Source organism: Leucoraja erinacea, chromosome 2, assembly GCF_028641065.1.
Source record: "Leucoraja erinacea ecotype New England chromosome 2, Leri_hhj_1, whole genome shotgun sequence".
Classification (NCBI taxonomy): domain Eukaryota; kingdom Metazoa; phylum Chordata; class Chondrichthyes; order Rajiformes; family Rajidae; genus Leucoraja; species Leucoraja erinaceus.
In genome coordinates this window covers 63,797,622-63,817,614 of record NC_073378.1, presented here as the reverse complement: position 1 = coordinate 63,817,614, position 19,993 = coordinate 63,797,622, and the positions used below count along the sequence as shown (strand labels likewise).

Here is a 19,993-nt window from a genome sequence, read left to right as displayed (position 1 = left end):
TCAGTAATCCTCTTTCCCTTGATGTTCTGACAAAATCCCTTTAGGTTTCCTTAATATTATCTGCCAAGCTACACCCGGACCCTTTTTCCCCTGATTTCCTTCTTAAGATAGAAGTACCTGTATATAAAATCTCTGAGAGGCATAGATAGGGGAGACAGTCAGAGCCAACACTAGAGGGCATAACTATAAAGTGAGAGTAAAGTGAGAGGGAAAAGGTTTAATAGAGATGTGGGGTCTGTTTTTTACACAGAGAACGGTAGTGGAATTTAAGAGGCTTTTAGACAGGCATGAGGAGGTGCAAGGAATAGAGAAATATGGATAAAGTACAGGCAGACAAGATCAGTTCAGTTCAACTTGGTATCATGTTCAGCACAAACATTGTGGGGTGAAGGGCTCGTTCCTATACTGTACTATTCAATGTACTATGACAATTTACACCCTGGTCATCCCCTCCTCTCCCTTCAGGTGGAAGGCATAAAATCTTGAAAGCGTGTACCAGAATACTGAACAACAGCTTCTTTCCCACTATTATGAGATTACTGAATAGTCCTCATAAACTGAGGATGTAATCCCAATCCCCCAATCTATTTCATTGCAGCCCTTGAACATTCTTTATTTGCACTTTCTCTGTAGCTGCAATACTATAAGTTCACAATGCTGTTACACACATATTCTGCACTCTGGTAGTTTTCTCTTTGCACTATCTGTTATCGCCCCATCTAATCTAGTCCCATTTGCCCACATTTGCCCGATATCCCTCTAAACATTTCCTGCCCATGTGTTTTTTTAAATGCTGTATAGTACCTACCTCAACTACCTCCTCTGGCAGCTCATTACATATACACGTACCCACTGCCTCTGAGTGAAAATCTTGTCCCTCAGGTTCGTATTAAATCTTGCCACTCTCACTTTAAACATATGTCTTCGTGTCTTTGATTCCCCTACCCTGGGTAAAAGATTCTGTGCATTCAGCCTGTCTATTCCAGACTGCACATTCAGCCTTTCTATTTCTGAAATCATGAAAGTTCTGACAAATAAAAAGGAGAAGTTCTGTGGTTCATTTCTACTGTGTCTAAGCTGCGGTTCATTGTCTTACTCACGCATCTCTGGTCATGGGTTTATGTCATCTTCTAAAACCAGTCATTATCAACAAGAGATGAGAATGAAAACTCAACTTTTGCAGAGTTCCTTAAACCAATGCAACTGGCTGCAACAATGCATGTTCTGGTGACTGGGTGGTGCTGTGGAGCAATTACTCTCTAAATTATTTTGTAATTTAATCATCACAGGACAAAAGCAGAATGAAGCCAAAGCTGAAAATATGGAATAAAAACAAATAATTTTGCAAATATTCAGCAGAATGCGAAGAAAGAGAATCAAATTACACGTTTCAGTTTGAGAGATTTCAATGAATTGAATTGGCCAATGATTATTGTACATCAACCATTTTTTCTGTTAAAAAAATCAAGGTTTGCCCTGTTTTCCATCACCCATCATGGTAGGGACAGTAATAAATTGATAATGAGGCTGATAAATCTGGGGAAACTATGAGGAGGGTCTCGGGAAAACCCACGTGGTCACGGGGAGAACGTACAAACTCCTTACAGACAGCACCCATAATCAGAATCGAGTCCCCAGTTGTGGGGAGTTTAGTTTAGAGAAAAAGCGCGGAAACAGATCCTTCAGCTGATCGAGTCTGCGCCGACCAGCGATCCCTGCACATTAATGCTACCCTACACACACGAGGGACAATTTTTTACATTTACATTCCAAGCCTACAAACCTGTACGTCTTTGGAGTGTGGAAGGAGACCGAAGATCTCGGATCTCTGAGTTCATTGGTTTAAAATTACCAGTTTATACTTTAGACTTCTTTAGGCCTTAGAGATACAGCACAGAAACAGGCCCTTTGGCCCATCAAGTCCACGCCGACAAGCGATCGGACTTTTGATCGGATCTTTTGATCAGTCATTTGATTTTAGCCCAACAAACTATGTTTTCCTGTGAGTCTAACTCGAATACTATCTTGATTAGGAGGATCTTACAGGCAGATATGTTTTAGAGTTTCCTACTTAACACTACCAAGTGAGTACCATCACTAGAATGCACAACAGAATGCAATTGACCACCAACCTTTTGTCAATTCAAAAAAATATATATATATTTCTCAGTCTCAGACCTGAAAATTGGGATCTTGTTCTTTGGATAAGTCACTGAATAAAATGAAGCTCCATCTGCTCCAGGCATACAAACATTTTAATATATATATATATATCCAGTTAAAATATCTGTGGATTAAATATAAATTAGATTTTTCTTTATAAGACGCCCCGATTAATAGTGTTACATGTACTTAGTTGTATATATTAAGTAGATAATTTCCACACATTTGTTTCATTTGGTTAAGTCAGAATTTTTACCTTCTGATCTCCAGCAAACTATGAACATGATGTATTAACCCACTTAATTCATTGATAAAAATCAATTTCAACTGACGATTTTGTGATTTACTTTATTGATTGTTTCCATCCAAAATCAGATTTTGGAACAAAAGTGCAATATATGTTGTAATGTAAAAATACAAGTAGTTCTGCTACAACGTGTTTTTATAACATGAATTGGATATAATGTAATTGATGGATTAGGTATCTCTATTTGTAAAATGCAGGTTAAACTGGTTCAAACCCATTTTCTACCGGAAACTAGAGAACCATTCGAAGGTTACTTGGGAAATTTATGCTGAAAAAATGCTGCTTTCGAAAATACAGTCTAGGGTTCTTCCATTTAACCACCTTGCAGTGATCAGACATATTGTCTTTCAAGAACACAGTGTGTCAGTTTCACTGCGGGTGACTATTTGAAATTGACAAAAAATCGCTTTCCTTGACACTTGTGTATCATACTCCATTGTACAATGTAACATACAGCCTTTAGTATTTTTAGCTTGCAGTAACAAAAATAAACCTGCAGCTATCAAAAATACCTTTCTTTTTGAAAATCTTGTGGGAGAAATAATTTTGTTATTGTAAGTTTGAAACTCTGCAGCCCAAAACTCCTTTATAACCATATAACCATATAACTATATAACCTTTCTCCCCATTGGCACAATTGTTTTTATAACACGATTTTCTCTAACACCAGGTTTCTTAGAAATGCAACTGTCGCATTATAGCAGAACTAATTGTATCTGAATAACTGTCTATTAAAATTTGCATTATAACAAAGCTGGTATATTATAAACCCACAAACACACCCCATCTGTTTCAGGCATACAAACGTTTTCAAATATATATATATATATCCAGTTAAAATATCTGTGGATTAAATATAAATATGATTTTCCTTGTTAAGATGCCCCGATTTAGTGTTGCATGTTCTTAGTTGCATATATGAAGTAGATCATTTCCACACATTTTCTTCATTTGGTTACATTCTTCACCATCTGTTCTCCAGCATGAAAAAGATGTATTAAACACATACTCATTCCCAGCAACAAGATGTAATGCCGCCAATGTTACTTTCCTTACCAATGTCAGTTTATAACAGTATAACGAGTTATAGCTGAAATGTAGTCAAAATGGCAGCAGAACAAAAGCATCAACATAAATTGTTAGATCAACATTTGATTATAAAGGCAGTGCAACTATAATTTCTCGTATTAAGACAGGTGGCTCCCCTTTCCACTACCAAAATATTGCCTTCCTCTGATAGTCCAACTTTACATTATTTCGTATTGAAAAAGTATTTATTACTAAATATATTTTTTATTTAAAGCTTATTTGCATAGATTTCAACCCTTGGAAAATATTGCTCCATATTTGGATATACTTGAATAGTTTAAAAAGTGCAAATATTTCATGGTTCAGAAATATCGCTTCCATCATAGATAACGGGCTTTTCGACTGTTAAGCGATAAAACACCTTCTTTGATGTAAACCTAAAAGAAATAAATGACATTAGTTACTTGGATGTAATAATCCTTAATGAGATTTAATGGGAGAATACATTTGAAAAGAAATAATAATCAAAATTTACCCCAAATCTTTATTACAAAAAAGCCAACTTGGAGTTTAAATGTAATTTTTATTCAACCTTTTAAACATTGTGCAAATTTAAGGTTTCATTACTTGTCCCAACAGCACATCAAAAAAATACAAATGTGACAAGCAAAACCTGTTTTTTTTTTTTTGCAGCAACTCACATATGTTATAGGTGGACTTAGATTGATATATTTTATTTTAGTCAAGAGTCTTCATGAGGAAATAAAGCACTCATTAATGATCAGATGGCTCAGAAGCACCCTCATACTTTAGGGAGAATGGCACAGTAGATGTGTAATGGTATGTTAGCATGCATAGCAAAAGGATTTGAGTATAGGAGCGGTGAGGTTCTACTTCAGTTGTACAGGGCCTTGGTGAGACCACACCTGGAGTATTGTGTACAGTTTTGGACTCCTAATCTGAGGAAAGACATTCTTGCCATAGAGGGAGTACAGGGAAGGTTCACCAGACTGATTCCTGGGATGTTAGGACTTTCATATGAAGAAAGACTGGATAGACTCGGCTTGTACTCGCTAGAATTTAGAAGATTGAGGGGAGATCTTATAGAAACTTACAAAATTCTTAAGGGGTTGGACAGGCTAGATGCAGGAAGATTGTTCCCGATGTTGGGGAAGTCCAGAACAAGGGGTCACAGTTTAAGGATAAGGGGAAAGTCTTTTAGGACCGAGATGAGAAAAAAAACATTTTTCACTCAGATAGTGGTGAATCTGTGGAATTCTCTGCCACAGAAGGTAGTTGAGGCCAGTTCATTGGCTATATTTAAGAGGGAGTTAGATGTGCCCCTTGTGGCTAAAGGGATCAGGGGGTATGGAGAGAAGGTGGGTCTCTTGTGTGGGTTTCCTCCGGGTGCTCTGGTTTTCTCCCGCATCCCAAACTCATGCCAGTTTGTAGGTTAATTTGGCCTCTGTAAATTGCCCCTCATGTGCCAGGAGTGGATGAGAAAGTGGGATAACATAGAAATAGTATGGGCGGGCCAAGTTTCCATGCTGTAACCCTGAACTGAACAGAAATACCGTATCAAGTCATGATGCAAGAAATAAAGAATATTTGTAAAGAGAAAACTGGCAGTCAAATATAGGTAGCCAGTTGTAAAAATTATATTAATTTAGTACTTTATTGTCTGGATACAGGACCATTTACTGATGGACCTCCCACAACAATGTCCAATGTATTGTTCTGCCATTATGTCCCTTGAAGGTCAAAAGGAGGTCCTAGCACAGATCCCTGCAGAACTTCATTGGTCATAGACATCCAGCCAGAATATTGTCCTTCCACCACAACAGCAACATGCACTATGGATGCCATGGAGAACAGCAAGGTTGAGGGAAGGACAGATTTCAAGACACACATATTCACTTCTCTCATGGTGTATGCTGGCACACGTATGTTTGATTTTCCAAGGTTTATTTGTATAATATCATGGAATTTAGTAAGGCATTAGCTAAAGTCCCCCATGGTAGACTGATCCAGAAAATGAAGATGCAAGGGATTAACAGTTGCTTGATTGTATAGATTCAGAATTAGTTTACTGAGAAAGATAGAGGGTGTGGTGGAAGGACAATATTCTGGCTGAATGTCTGTGATCAATGAAGTCCCACAGGGATCTGTGCTAGAACCTCTGCCATTTGTGATATAAATGAGTTGGAATGAACGTAGACAAGTTAGTTCGTAAATTTGCAGATTCCACCAAATGGGGTCATGGGGTTGTGGACTGTGAGGGAAGGCAGTCAAAATACATATAGATCAGATACAGAAATGGGTGGAGAAGTGGCAGAAGGTGTTTAATCTGAGCAAGTGTGAGGTGTTGCACATTGGGAAGTCGAATGTAAGAGGAAAATATACAATTAGTGACGTGATCATTGTTGTACACAGGGATCTTGGAGTCCAAGTTCATAACTCCTTGAAAGTGGCAACACAGGTACAGAAGGTCTATGGATAGCTTGCCTTCATTGGGGTCTGTGCACTTAGTATAAGGAAGTCATGAAGCAGCTTTATATGACTTTCAGCCGCATTTTGTGTATTGCGTATAGTTCTGGTCACCTCATTATAGGAAGGATGTGGAAGTTTTAAAAACCAGGTAGAATACCAGAATTTTTGCTGTATTTGGGGATTTTAGCTACTGGGAGACTTTAGATACAGAATGGAAACAGACCCTTTAGCCCACTGAGTCTGTGTCGTCCAGCGATCACCCCTACACACCAGGGACAACTTGCAATTTTACTAGAGCCGATTAGCCTACAAACATGTTTAAGAAGGAACTGCAGATGCTGGAAAATCGAAGGTAGACAAAAATGCTGGAGAAACTCAGCGGGTGAGGCAGCATCTATGGAGCGAAGGAAATATTTCCTTCATTTCATAGATGATGCCTCACCTGCTGAGTTTCTCCAGCATTTTAACCTACACACGTGTACATCTTTGGAGTGCAGGAGGAAACCGGAGCACCTAGAGAAAACCCATGTGGTTACAGGGAGAATGTGCAAACATTGTAACTGGCAGCTTATTGTTCTCGGGTAGAAGTGCTACAGGAGAGATGGTGGTGGATGTAAAAGAGTATGTGGTGTTGCTTTAAGGATTAAAGAGTATGTTTTGGCTGTAGTCTGAGAGGATATTATTGATGGTTCATCCAGTGATGTTTTATGGGTGGAGCTGAGAAATAAAAAGTTGATCACCTTGTTGGGAGTGCACTGTAGGCCCCCAAATAGTAAACGGGAATTAGAAGAACAAACATACCAGGAGATTGCTGACAGCTGCAAGACTAATAAGGTTGTCATAGTAGGGGATTTTAACTTTCCCAACACAAACTGGGACTGTCACAGTTGCTAAAGGCATAGAGGTGGAATTTGTCAATTATCTTCAGGAGAGTTTTTCAGCTTGCACTTCATATTCCTTAGATTCTTCCTCTGATACAGGCTGCTAGGTTGTGCCAACTTCTGAACATAAAAATGAAGTCAAAGCAAACTGCAAGGTGCTTCTGGACACCAGAGTACCATTTTTGGAGGTCTGATGCTGTTTTACACAATAATTTGATACTGCTTTGCTCTCGTTGTAGCAGCATTTAGTGGCTGTGGTAAGACTGCAAGTTGGGGCCAGAAGCCAGGGAAGTAAAAGCCCTCCAAGCAATGCTAGCCCTGAAAATGTATTTCAGATTCCATAAGGATGAAAATATTATATGTGTTTCCCCGATGCAAACGATTTACCATCAGGAAAATATTCCAGTGATTGATAACCATTTGAACATTGCCAGAATAGGAATTTGTTTATTTGAAAGACGATCTTGCTGCATAGGAGTGCCCTCAACAACTGCCTCCATTTGTAGAAGGCAAGCAACACTTGTAAAATCCTTTGCCCAAAATGCCAATGGGTCATTATTGAAAATTGAGTATATGAACTGATCCATGAATTTAATTAGCCACTGCTCCAAAGATGCATTGTGCATTAAATCAAAAAAGTTTGCAGAGATCTGCTGTAGCCATTGAAAACATTCTGCTGGAAGAAAGTTTAAGACTGCTTAATTGTCATACAGCATCCTCCATAATGGTTGGGACAAAGACCCACCATTTATTTATTTCCCTCTGTACTCCATAATTTGAGATTTGTAATAGAAATAAATCACATGTGGTTAAAGTGCACATAGTCAGATTTTCAACATTTTGGTTTCACCATGCAGAAATTACTGCAATGTTTATACATAGTCCCCCCATTTCAGCAATGGAATGTAAATGAAAGTAGTCATGTTTAGTATTTTGCATATCCTTTGCATGCAATGACTGTTTGAAGTCTGCGATTCATGGACATCACCAGTTGCCGGGTGTCTTCTCTGGTGATGCTCTACCAGGCCTGTATTGCAGCCATCTTTAGCTTATGCTTGTTTTGGGGGCAAGTCCCTTTTAGTTTTCTCTTCAGCAAATAAAAGGCATGCTCAATTGGGTTCAGATCAGGTGATTGACTTGGCCACTCAAGAATTTACCATTTTTTAGCTTTGAAAAATCCCTATGTTGCTTTAGCAGTATGTTTGGGATCATTGGTTACACAAAAAAGCTGGAGAAACTCAGCGGGTGCAGCAGCATCTATGGAGCGAAGGAAATAGGCAACGTTTCGGGCCGAAACCCTTCTTCAGACTGATCGGGGGCGGGGGTGGGTGGGGACAAGAAAGGGAAAAGGAGGAGTAGCCAGAAGGCTGGGGGATGGGAGGAGACAGCAGGGGGGCTGAGGAAGGGGAGGAGACAGCAAGGACTAACAAAATTGGGAGAATTCGATGTTCATGCCCCCGGGGTGCAGACTCCCCAAACGGAATATGAGGTGCAGTTCCTCCAATTTCCGGTGCTGCTCGCTGTGGCCATGGAGGAGACCCAGGACAGAGAGGTCGGAGGCGGAGTGGGAGGGGGAGTTGAAGTGCTGAGCCACCGGGAGGTCAGCTTGGTTATTGCGGACCGAGCGGAGGTGTTCGGCGAAACGATCGCCCAACCTCCGCTTGGGATCATTGTCTTGCTGTAGAATGAACCACCATCCAATAAGTTTTGAGGCATTTGTTTGAACTTGAGCAGATAGGATGTGTCTATACACTTCAGAATTCATTATGCTGCTACCATCACCAGTTATATCATCAATGAAGATAAGTGAACCAGTAGCTTCAGCAGCCATACACGCCCAGGCCAAAATCACCACTGTGTTTTACAGACTTGGTGATATGCTTTGGATCTTGGGCAGTTCCATCTCTCCTCCATACTTTGCTCTTGCCATCACTCTGATACAAGTTAATCTACATCTCATCTGTCCACAAGACCTTTTTCCAGAATTGCAGTTGCTCTTTTAAGTACTTCTTGGGTAACTGTAACCTGGCCATCCTATTTTTGCAGCTAACCAGTGGTTTACATCTTGCAGTGTAGCCTCTATAGACCTGTTCATGAAGTCTTCAGCGGACAGTGGTCATTGACAAATCCACACTTGACTCCTGAAGAGTGTTTCCGCTCTGTCGGACAGGTGTTTGGGGATTTTTCTTTATTACAGAGATAATTCTTCTGTCATTAGCTGTGGAGATCTTCCTAGTCCCTTTGCGATTAGTAAGCACACCAGTGCTCTCTTTCTTCTTAATGATGTTCCAAACAGTTGATTTTGCAAGCCCAAGGTTTGGCTGATGTCTCTAACAGTTTTATTCTTGGTTCTCAGTCTCATAATGGCTTCTTTGACTTTCATTGGCACAACTTTGGTCCTCATGTTGATAAACAGCAATAAAGGTTTCCAAAGGTGATGGAAAGACTGGAGGAAAGACTAGGGGTTGAGAGCTCTCTTATACCTACATTAAGGAGGCAATTTAACACACCCGAGCAATTACAAACACCTGCAAAGCCATGTGTCCCAAACATTATGGTTCCCTGAAATGGGGGGGGGGGGGGGGGGGGGGGGACCTATGTATAAACACTGATGTAATTGCTACATGGTGAAAACAAAATGTATAAAAATGGCCTTTATTAATATCTGACAATGTGCACTTTAACCACATATGATTTTTTCTATTACAAATCTCAAATTGTGGAGTATAGAGGCAAATAAAACATTATAGAGGGCGCTGTATGTACCGTGACACGAACAATTAAATTCTAACTTGCTGCAGCTTTACTGGCACATTAAATGAACCAACCCAACAAATAAATAAACAATTAATTATCATATATTCTAGGTAAACCAGATCATGATAGTGCAAGCCAAAGTATGTAGTGCAACCTTAGTAGCGCAAAGGTTTATTGCTGAGGTAATGTCGTAGTTAGGGTTCAAGAGTCTGATGGTTGATGGGAAGAAGCTGGAGGTAATGGTTCTCGGACTCCTCCACCCTCTTCTCAATGGTAGCAGCAAGATGAGAGCTTGGCAATGTGGAAGTGTGTCTTTGATGATGTTAGCTGCCTTGCAGGTACAGCAGGCAGTGAAGAAAGAAAATGGCATGTTGGCTTTCATAGCGAGAGGATTGGAGTATAGGAACAAGGAGGCCCTACAGCAGTTGTACAGGGCCCTGGTGAGACCACACCTGGAGTATTGTGTGCAGTTTTGGTCTCCTAATTTGAGGAAGGGCATTCTTGCTATTGAGGGAATGCAGCATAGGTTTACCATGTTAATTCCCGGGATGGCGGATGATGACAGAATGGATCGACTGGCTTATATTCACTAGAATTTAGAAGAATGAGAGAGGATCTTATAGAAACATATAAAATTCTTAAGGGATTGGACAGGCTGGATGCAAGAAAAATGTTTCCGGTGTTGTGGGAGTCCATAACCAGGGGTCACAGTTTAGGAATGAGGGGTAGGCTATTTAGGACTGAGGTGAGGAAAAACTTTTTCACCCTGTGAGTTGCAAATCTGTGGAATTCTCTGCAGTGGAGGCCAATTCACTGGATGTTTTCAAGAGAGAGTTAGAAACTTTTAGGGCTAAATGAATCAAGGGATATGGGGAAAATGCAGGAATGGGGTACTGATTTTGGATGATCAGCCATGATCATATTGAATGGCGCTGCTGGCTGAAAGGGCTGAATGGCCTACTCTAGCACCTATTTTCTATGTTTCTATGTTTTCTAAGGCACACTTCTTGTGGATTCCTGCGATCGTGCGGAGGTCAATACCCATGATGGACTGGCAATAGTCACCACGTTATGCAGCCTCTTTTGTTCTTGAGCGTTTGAATGATGGATCCAGGCTGTGGTACAACCAGTCAGTATGCTCTGCACCATCGAAGTTCAAGAAGGTATTTATAGCGACATGCCAAATCTCCTCAAACTTTTGTGGAAGTAGAGGTGCTGATGAGGTTTCATTGTAATTGCATCATTGTGCTATGCTAAGGAGAAACCATCAGAGATAAGTATGCCCCAAAACTTATCTCTGACGTTCTAAGTATGCCCACGATTCTCTCTATTGCCGTCCTGCTGATGAAGGTGGGTGCATGGTCTCTCAGCTTTCCTTCCTGAAGTTGAAGTCAAAGCAACTGAATACATTGGAGAGAGCTGTCCAGTCATAAATCTACTATCTTCCATCAACATCTCACATAACCTAGGCTTATAAAAAACATGAATGTACAAATACATTATTCAGGTATTGTAGATATTGTCAGAGAGGTCCAGGTAGAAACATAGAAACATAGAAATTAGGTGCAGGAGTAGGCCACTCGGCCCTTCGAGCCTGCACCGCCATTCAATATGATCATGGCTGATCATCCAACTCAGTATCCCGTACCTGCCTTCTCTCCATACCCCCTGATCCCCTTAGCCACAAGGGCCACATCTAACTCCCTCTTAAATATAGCCAATGAACTGGCCTCAACTACCCTCTGTGGCAGAGATTCACCACTCTCTGCGTGAAAAAAGTTCTTCTCATCTCGGTTTTAAAGGATTTCCCCCTTATCCTTAAGCTGTGACCCCTTGTCCTGGACTTCCCTAACATCGGGAACAATCTTCCTGCATCTAGCCTGTCCAACCCCTTAAGAATTTTGTAAGTTTCTATAAGATCCCCTCTCAATCTTCTAAATTCTAGAGAGTATAAACCAAGTCTATCCAGTCTTTCCTCATAAGACAGTCCTGACATCCCAGGAATCAGTCTGGTGAACCGTCTCTGCAACTCCCTCTATGGCAATAATGTCCTTCCTCAGATTTGGAGACCAAAACTGTACGCAATACTCCAGGTGTGGTCTCACCAAGACCCTGTACAACTGCAGTAGAACCTCCCTGCTCCTATACTCAAATCCTTTTGCAATGAAAGCTAACATACCATTCGCTTTCTTTACTGCCTGCTGCACCTGCATGCCTACCTTCAATGACTGGTGTACCATGACACCCAGGTCTCGCTGCATCTCCCCCCTTTCCCAATCGGCCACCATTTAGATAATAGTCTGCTTTCCCGTTTTTGCCACCAAAATGGATAACCTCACATTTATCCACATTATACTGCATCTGCCAAACATTTGCCCACTCACCCAGCCTATCCAAGTCACCTTGCAGTCTCCTAGCATCCTCCTCACAGCTAACACTGCCCCCCAGCTTAGTGTCATCCGCAAACTTGGAGATATTGCCTTCAATTCCCTCATCCAGATCCTTAATATATATTGTAAATAGCTGGGGTCCCAGTACTGAGCCTTGGGGTACCCCACTAGTCACTGCCTGCCATTGTGAAAAGGACCCGTTTACTCCTACTCTTTGCTTCCTGTTTGCCAGCCACTTCTCTATCCACATCAATACTGAACCCCCAATGCCTTGTGCTTTAAGTTTGTATACTAATTTCTTATGTGGGACCTTGTCGAAAGCCTTCTGGAAGTCCAGATACACCACATCCACTGGTTCTCCCCTATCCACGCTATTAGTTACATCCTCGAAAAATTCTATAAGATTCGTCAGACATGATTTACCTTTCGTAAATCCATGCTGACTTTGTCCAATGATTTCACCACTTTCCAAATGTGCTGCTATCCCATCTTTAATAACTGACTCTAGCAGGACTCTAGGTAGCATGTGCTGTCTCTGAAAAATACATAAGAGTTGATTGTTTGCAGGTGAGTGCGCCTGTCTCCTGCCCAGACATACTTAATGTGCGAGTCATTGCCTTCCCAAAGCCTCTAATAATGTATTTCTGATAACCACAATGCCTTTCATTAGACAATAGACAATGGATGCATGAGTAGGCCATTCGGCCCTTCGAGCCAGCAACACCATTCACTGTGATCATGGCTGATCATCCACATTCAGTACCCTGTTCCTGCCTTCTCACCATATCCCCTGACTCCGCTATCTCAGCTACTAAATGATAAATTAGATATAATCTGCTGCAGCTGAAACTGTGGTTTGTGGAATGTGGGCAGTCAGTAGTAAAGTTGAGCAGCCGTGTTTCCTGATATCACTACATTATCCCTTTAAATGGGCGTTACAGCATGAGGTATTCTTAATTGTACTGTGAGAATTCTATGAAATTTGAAGGTAGCCCATGCAAGTTTCCATTTATGACAGTAGGTGGGTGGGCAACAATTTGCCAAATGGACTACAATGTCAAAGAATGAGAAATTGCTCATTTTGGTTGGCAAATATGCGAATTGAATTGATATTCAGATCAGCTGGGATCATATTGAATAGCGGAGCAGGCTGAAGGGGCTAGCGGCTATTCTTGCTTCTAATTCACATGCCTGAGCTCAGAGGAAACAGGAGATGTATTACTAATGATGCCATTAGGTGCAGAGCTTGTGTTACAAATCCATCAGAGGCGCAAAGCTAAATTGCATAAGGAAGTGCCCTGGCCGTCGTTGTCTAATCTTTGCACAAAAAGGATACTGATAAATCATGAGAAGATGGTTTCTCGTTGACAACATGCTGTTACTGAAAAGTTCAATTATCGGTGAAGGGCAAGTCCTTAAAAATAGAACATATTGAATTTAAGAATAACTGACAGAACTCACCTTGAAAATGAGTTATCAAATATCAACAAATACTGCCCTGGATTCCTGGCCTTCATTTGGCCTTGTATCGTTTCCTTATGAGAATTACAACGTGTTAAAGGAATTAAAACCTGTGTGAAAGCAAAACAATAAAACAAAAATGTCATAAAGAAAGACATTTGCCCTTTGGAAAACAATTTGACTCCTAAGAAATAGTTGTTACATCCCCAAATGTTTAAATGCTATTTATTTTTGTCATACAGAGTGCTTGTTGAGTAACAAACTGGGATAAAAATGACTTGCTTCATGGAGTGATATAACACAGAAACAAGTCCTTCAGTCCACCTTGCCCAGGCTTTCCATCACCCATAATTTTTCACTAATCCTAACCTGATGTTTTTTAATCTCCCCACATAAAGCTGAAGATACTGAAAAACTAACCACAAGCATAAGAAAGTTGCACCAAATGATTTCACAAACATGAATAAATATAATATTCTTATTTTGTCGGATATCATTCCCCCTCCATAATAATTGGTATATCTTAAATCATGTTTAACATATTGCCTGAAGTATTGTCCCGTTAGATGTATGTTTTTGGTTTTAATTTTTATTATTTTTTAGCTGTGTATATGTGGGGGGGGGTGGATGGGCAAAACCGTTTAATCTCTTCCCTGTACGGGGACCCGACTTTTTCCGTCGGGTCTCTGGTGTCGTTGGGCCTAACATCGTGGAGCCGGCGGCGACCTCCAATTGGAACCAATCTGAGGGCTCCAGTCGCGGAGCCTGCGGACTCGCCATCGCGGAGCTGGTCGACTTCGGAGCGGGGAGAGCTGTGGTGGCGCGCGGCTGCAACCCGACCGGAGCTTCAGAGGCTCCGGCCGCAGGCCCGGTGGACAGGAACATCGGGAGCTCGCAGGTCCCTGGTAGGAGACCGCTTTTCAGAGCTCCCGCAACGGCAACTTCTCCCGCCGGAATCGCAGGGTTTAAATGACTCGGAGCGGGGCCTAACATCGCCCGGCGCGGCTTAAACGGCCGCAGGACTTACCATCGCCCGCCAGGGGCTTTAACATCGTGAGCCCCAGTCGTCTCGACGCTGGACCGTGGGAGAAGAACAAAGGGAAGAGATAAGACTTTTCCCTTCCATCACAGTGAGGAGCTGTTGGAGATTCACTGTGATGGATGTTTGTGTAAATTGTGTTAAGTGTGTGTCTTGGTTTTTTTGTAATGTCATCACTGCAGGAATTAAATTTTGTTCAAACCTTGTCTGTTTGAATGACAATAAAAGGCATTCTATTCTATTCTATTCTATTCTATTCTATTCTATTCTATTCTATTCTATTGCTACAAGTATTTAAAAGGTTGCAGCTGCCATCCAAGTATATTCAAATTGCATAAAGCATCAGAGCAATCTTCAATAAAGGAGGAGTTCAGGTAACACTTTCTGGTAACACATTGAAGTTATGGCATGGTGCCGCGCCTTGTACTTAGGGGGCACTTCGTTGAATACAGTCATCCAAAGTACCATGCAGCAGATGTAAGGTGATTATAATTTGCTATGCACAGAGAGTGGCACTACGTATAGTTTAAGATGATGCTTTCTACCTATCCCTGGTAAATAATTCTCATCCCCTTTTTTTGCAAGGATCTATCTATCTCTGCCTTAAAAATTACAGACTCTGCTTACACCTCTCATTGAAGAAGAGGCACAGTGATGGAGATGCTGTGTCACAGCGCCAGGAACCAGGGTTTGATCCTGACCTCGAGTGCCGTCTGTGAGGAGTTTGCACGTTCATTAGTGAGAAATATTTAATAATCATCCAAACAAGAAAAGTAAGTTATGGTAGTCCATGGGAAACATCAACACAAGAAAAAGGTCAATGTGAGGATAAGCCATGCAGAATAATTCAGGGAAAGGGCAAATACTAAATAGAGCATAAGGATATTTTGGAGAGACCACTTTGAGAGGGGCTATCTGAGGAGGAAGTGCTGTTGATAGTTCTGATGGTGAAGACCATGAGCAGTAACAAGATAAAACAAGGTCATGTGTTTAAGGGTTACTTCTCCTTAAATCCACTGGATTTATTTTTAAAATGGAACATTAATGGCAGTCAGTGGAGTGGTATGTTCCTCCTTTCAGATGTGGGAAATCAGAGTAACAGTCAGTGTTCCTGACAACTATCTCTGCGGGAAGCATGTCCAGCTCCTCTCAGACGTCATGGATCAGTTAGAGTAGCAATAGGGCACACTGCAGAACAGACAGGAGGCAGTAAGGGTTGTAGACAGTAATTATAGAAAGGTGACCACATCATAGATTCAATCAGATAAATGGATGACTGCCAGGAGAAGCAGGCAGGTGGTGCAGGAGTTCTGTGGCTATTTCCCCCCAAACAACTATGTCGTTTTGAATACTTTGAATGAGGTGGTTATGGCCTCTCAGAGACTAATTGCAGTAGCAGACAAAATCGGCACATCACATGGACAGCAGGATAGGGTCAAGTGTAGGCAAGCAATTGTGATAGGGACTCTAGAGCTAGGGGAACAGACAGGTGTTTCTGTGGCCACATGCAAAACTCCAGGTTGGAGGGTTGCCTCCCTGATGCAGGAGTCAGGGATGTCTCTGAGTGGGCGCAGGACACTCTGAAAGGAGAGGGCGAGCAACTAGAGATTGTCCATATTGTTATAAATAGAACATAGAACAGTATAGCACAAAAACAGGCCCTTCAGCCAACAATTTCTGTGTCTATCATGATCCCAAGGCCATCCCTTATCTACTTGCACATAACCCATATCTCTTAATTCCTTGCAAATCCATTTGCCTATCCAGAAGTCCTTTCAATGACACTAACATATCTGCATCAACCACAAATCCCGGTAGTGCGTTCCAGTTTCTCACTACCATCTGTGTAAGAAAAACTTGCACAGCACATCTGCTTTAAAATTTGTCCCTCTCACATCAAGTTATGTCCTCTGGTATTTGATTTCTCCATCTTGTGAAAAGTATTCTGACTGTCAACCCTATCTATGCCGTCATAATTTTATATAGGTTGCCCCACAACTTCTGGTATTTTAGAGAAATGCTGATCATGTTGGGAGGAAGGGCAGTGAAATTCTACCAAGAGAATTTGGTGAGTTAAGTAGTGGGTTAAAAAACTAGACCTTTACAGTTGGAATCTCAAAATTACTTTGCCTTGCCATGAGCAAAAGAGACAACAAATAGAAAGATAGCGCAGTTCCATTTGTGGCTAAGGTATGGGTGCAGAAGGAAGGGCTTCAGATATTTGGATCACTGGGGTCACTTCCAGAGCAGATGCAACCTGTATAATGTTGCATCTGAACTGGAGGGAACCAATATCCACACAGGGACATTCACGAGTGCTACTCGAGAGGGTTTAAACTGGCAAGGGGATGGAAACCAGAGCAAGGAGTGCATGGAAGATTATGCAAGGGTGCAAGGAGGATTACGAGTAAGGTCGATGAATTTAAAACCTTAATCAGTGTTTAAGTGAATCAGTGAATGGAACTGCAGTGTTGTGGTTTGTACAGAGACTTGGTTGCAAGATGGATAGGCAGCTCAATGTTTCAAAGTTCCATGTTGTTGATGGAGGTAAAAGAGGTGGAGGAGTTGCATCACTAATCAGGGAGAATTTCATGGCTGAACTCAGACAGGACACACTGGTGAGGCAATATAGGTAGAGCTCAAATATAAGTAAAGTCCAATCACTCTGATGGGATTATACTATAGATATTCCAATAACCACGGGAGATAGGGGAACAAGGTATGGTAAGATGTCGAAGCAACAGGATTCTCGTACTGAATGTCTTTAACTGCCCTAATATGGCCTTGTGCTCCCGAGTGTAACAATGGATAAGAATTTGTTAGCTGTATCCAAAAGAAACAGTGAAGTGGATAGTTCAACTAGAGGAGGGATCATATTTGACCTTGTATTGGGAAACTAGTCTAGCCTCATGTTTTTGTGTGAAGCATTTGGGATCAGTGATCACAGCTCCTTAAATGTTAAGATAAATCGGGACTTTGGGAGAAAGTACTAAATTGAGGGAGGCAAATTACAATGTTATTAGGCAGGAGCTAGGGAGAGTAAATTGGGAACAGCAGCTATATCCAACATGTGGGAGACGCAAGGAACTGTAAATGCTGGTATTTTGAGCAAAACACAAGTTGCTGTAAGAACTCTGCGGGAGGCAGCTTCAATAGACAGAATGTACTAATGATGTTTCGGGCCGGGACCGTGCCTCAGGACAGTTCAGGCAGCCCAACAGTCCAGGGTTTTCAATGTTTCAGATATGATTGAGAGGGAGGTAAAAGCTGTGGAGGAGTTGTGTTACGTAAGGTGGAAGAATGGCACAACTACACTCAGAGAGGACATACTGGAGGATTTATCCACTGAGGTAATAGGGATAGAGATCAAAAATAAGAAAAATGTAATCACTCTGTTGGGATTTTACACAGCGTGAAACTTGCTCTTCGGCCCACCGCGTCCAAGCCGACCAGCAATCACCCATACACTAGTTCTATCTACAAACCCGCACATCTTTGGAATGTGGGAGGAAACCAAAGCACTCGGAGAAAACTCATGTGGTCACAGGGAGAACATACAAACTCCATACAGACAGCACCCATAGACAGGATTGAACCCGAGTTGCTGGAGCTGTAAGGCAGCAACTCTACCACTGCGCCACTGTGCCGCCCTAATTGCTAATGATGATTACAATATAAAATTAGGTCGATAAAATTATACTTGGCCAATAAACTTACTTACTACATTCTCAAGCTAAATTCAATCTTACAAACGTGCCTCAGATTTAGCAAAGTAACAATTTAAGAAACAATGCCTTGTAACAGTGCATATCCCTTACCTTGCATTGTTGGTATGACGTTTCTTCAGACTCTTGATACACAACGCTAAATGATATGCTTTTTGGATCAGAAGAAAAGACCCAGCTAATGGTCAAACCACATTCTTCAACTGTAATAGGGATAAGACTGTAGCAACTGGATTTAATAAAAAGCTCTCTAATATTATTTCCAAACTGCCGAATCGCATCCACTGTTAGGGGTATTTTGAGCCTGAAATAGAAAAGAAAACAAGTAAGGTTTGAACAACAGCTTGCATTTATGTAAACCTGCTGATGTAGTCAGGCATTGCCAGGTACTGAATTGAAGCATTAGTGCTGAGTTACGCAAGGAGATGTTAGGACAGATGTACTGAACTTTGATCAGAAGCACAGTCATACAATACGGAATCACACCTTTGGCCCAGCGTGCAGTCAGACGCCCCATGAGAAGATGTCCCATGTAAGCTACATTTGGCCCATATCCCTCGAAACCTTTCCTATCTATGAACCTGTCTGAATGTCTTTTAAATGCTATCATAGGACCTACCTCAACCACTGTACCTCCTCTGGCAGGTCGTTCCACATGCCCACCACCTTCTGCATGAAAAGGTTGCCCCTATTAAGTCTTATCCTTCTCACCTTAAACCTATGCCCTCTGGTTCTTGATTCACCCACGTTGGGTAAAAGACTGTGCATTCAACCTATCTATTCCCCTCATGATTTTATACACCTCTACAGGATCACCCTTCATCCTCCTAGTCAATAGTCAATTGATAATAGACAATAGGTGCAGAAGCAGGCCATTTGGCCCTTCGAACCAGCACCGCCATTTAATGTGATAATGGCTGATCAACCCCAATCAGTACCCCGTTCCTGCCTATCCCCTGACTCCGCTATTTTTAAGAGCCCTATCTAGCTCTCTCTTGAAAGCATCCAGAGTACCTGCCTCCACTGCCCTCTGAGGCAGAGAATTCCACAGACATAGTCCTAGCCTGCCCAACCTTTCTCTATAGCTCAGTTCCTTGTGTACTGGAAACGTCCTCGTAAATCTTCTCTGAACTCCTTCCTGCTTAATGACATCCTTCCTAGAGCTGGGTGACAAAAACTAATACTCCAAATACAACCTCACCAATGTCTTGTAGAGTTGTAATGCAATGTCCCAAATCTTATACTCGATAACCTGACTGATGAAGGCCAATGTACCACAAGCCTTCCATATCACACTACCTACATGTAAGGTACTTTTAGTACTATGTCTGCCAAAATGCGATACCTCGCACCTATCTGCATTAAACTTCATTAGACATTCCTCAGCCCATTTGCCCAGCTGAACTTTTAACTGTCTACGATACCACCTAATTTTAGTGTCATCTGCAAACTTCCTAATCATGCCATGTCCAGTTCATCCACATAAAGGTCAGAGTGCTGGTGTTACTCGGCGGGTCAGACAACATCCCTGGAGAACATGGATAGGTCACGTTTCGGGTTGACAACCTTCTTCAGGGTGATTAGTGGGGGAGGAAGCCTGACAGCTAATGCAGATAGAGTCATAGAGTGAGTGTGGAAATAGGCCCTTCGACTCAACTTGTCCACACCGGCCAACATGTCCCAGCTACACCAGTCCCACCTGCCCGCTTTTGGTCTATATCCATCCAAACCTGTCCTATCCATGTCTAACT

At 41.7% G+C, this 19,993-nt stretch overlaps 1 protein-coding gene across 2 annotated transcripts in view; it reads right to left on the bottom strand.

The window, feature by feature from the left end:
- Nucleotides 1–2,495: 2,495 nt before the first annotated feature.
- fyco1a (FYVE and coiled-coil domain autophagy adaptor 1a) overlaps nucleotides 2,496–19,993 on the bottom strand; it is a 216,304-nt gene continuing 198,806 nt past the window's right edge. For both annotated transcript variants that reach the window (XM_055658169.1, XM_055658178.1), the window contains exons 16-19: nucleotides 18,336–18,546; nucleotides 13,479–13,588; nucleotides 3,088–3,936; nucleotides 2,496–3,054 (exon numbers count right to left, since the gene is read on the bottom strand). In XM_055658169.1, coding sequence (XP_055514144.1) covers nucleotides 3,855–3,936; nucleotides 13,479–13,588; nucleotides 18,336–18,546 — 403 coding nt within the window. In that variant the 3' untranslated portion in view covers nucleotides 2,496–3,054; nucleotides 3,088–3,854. The remainder of the gene's footprint in view (nucleotides 3,055–3,087; nucleotides 3,937–13,478; nucleotides 13,589–18,335; nucleotides 18,547–19,993) is intronic.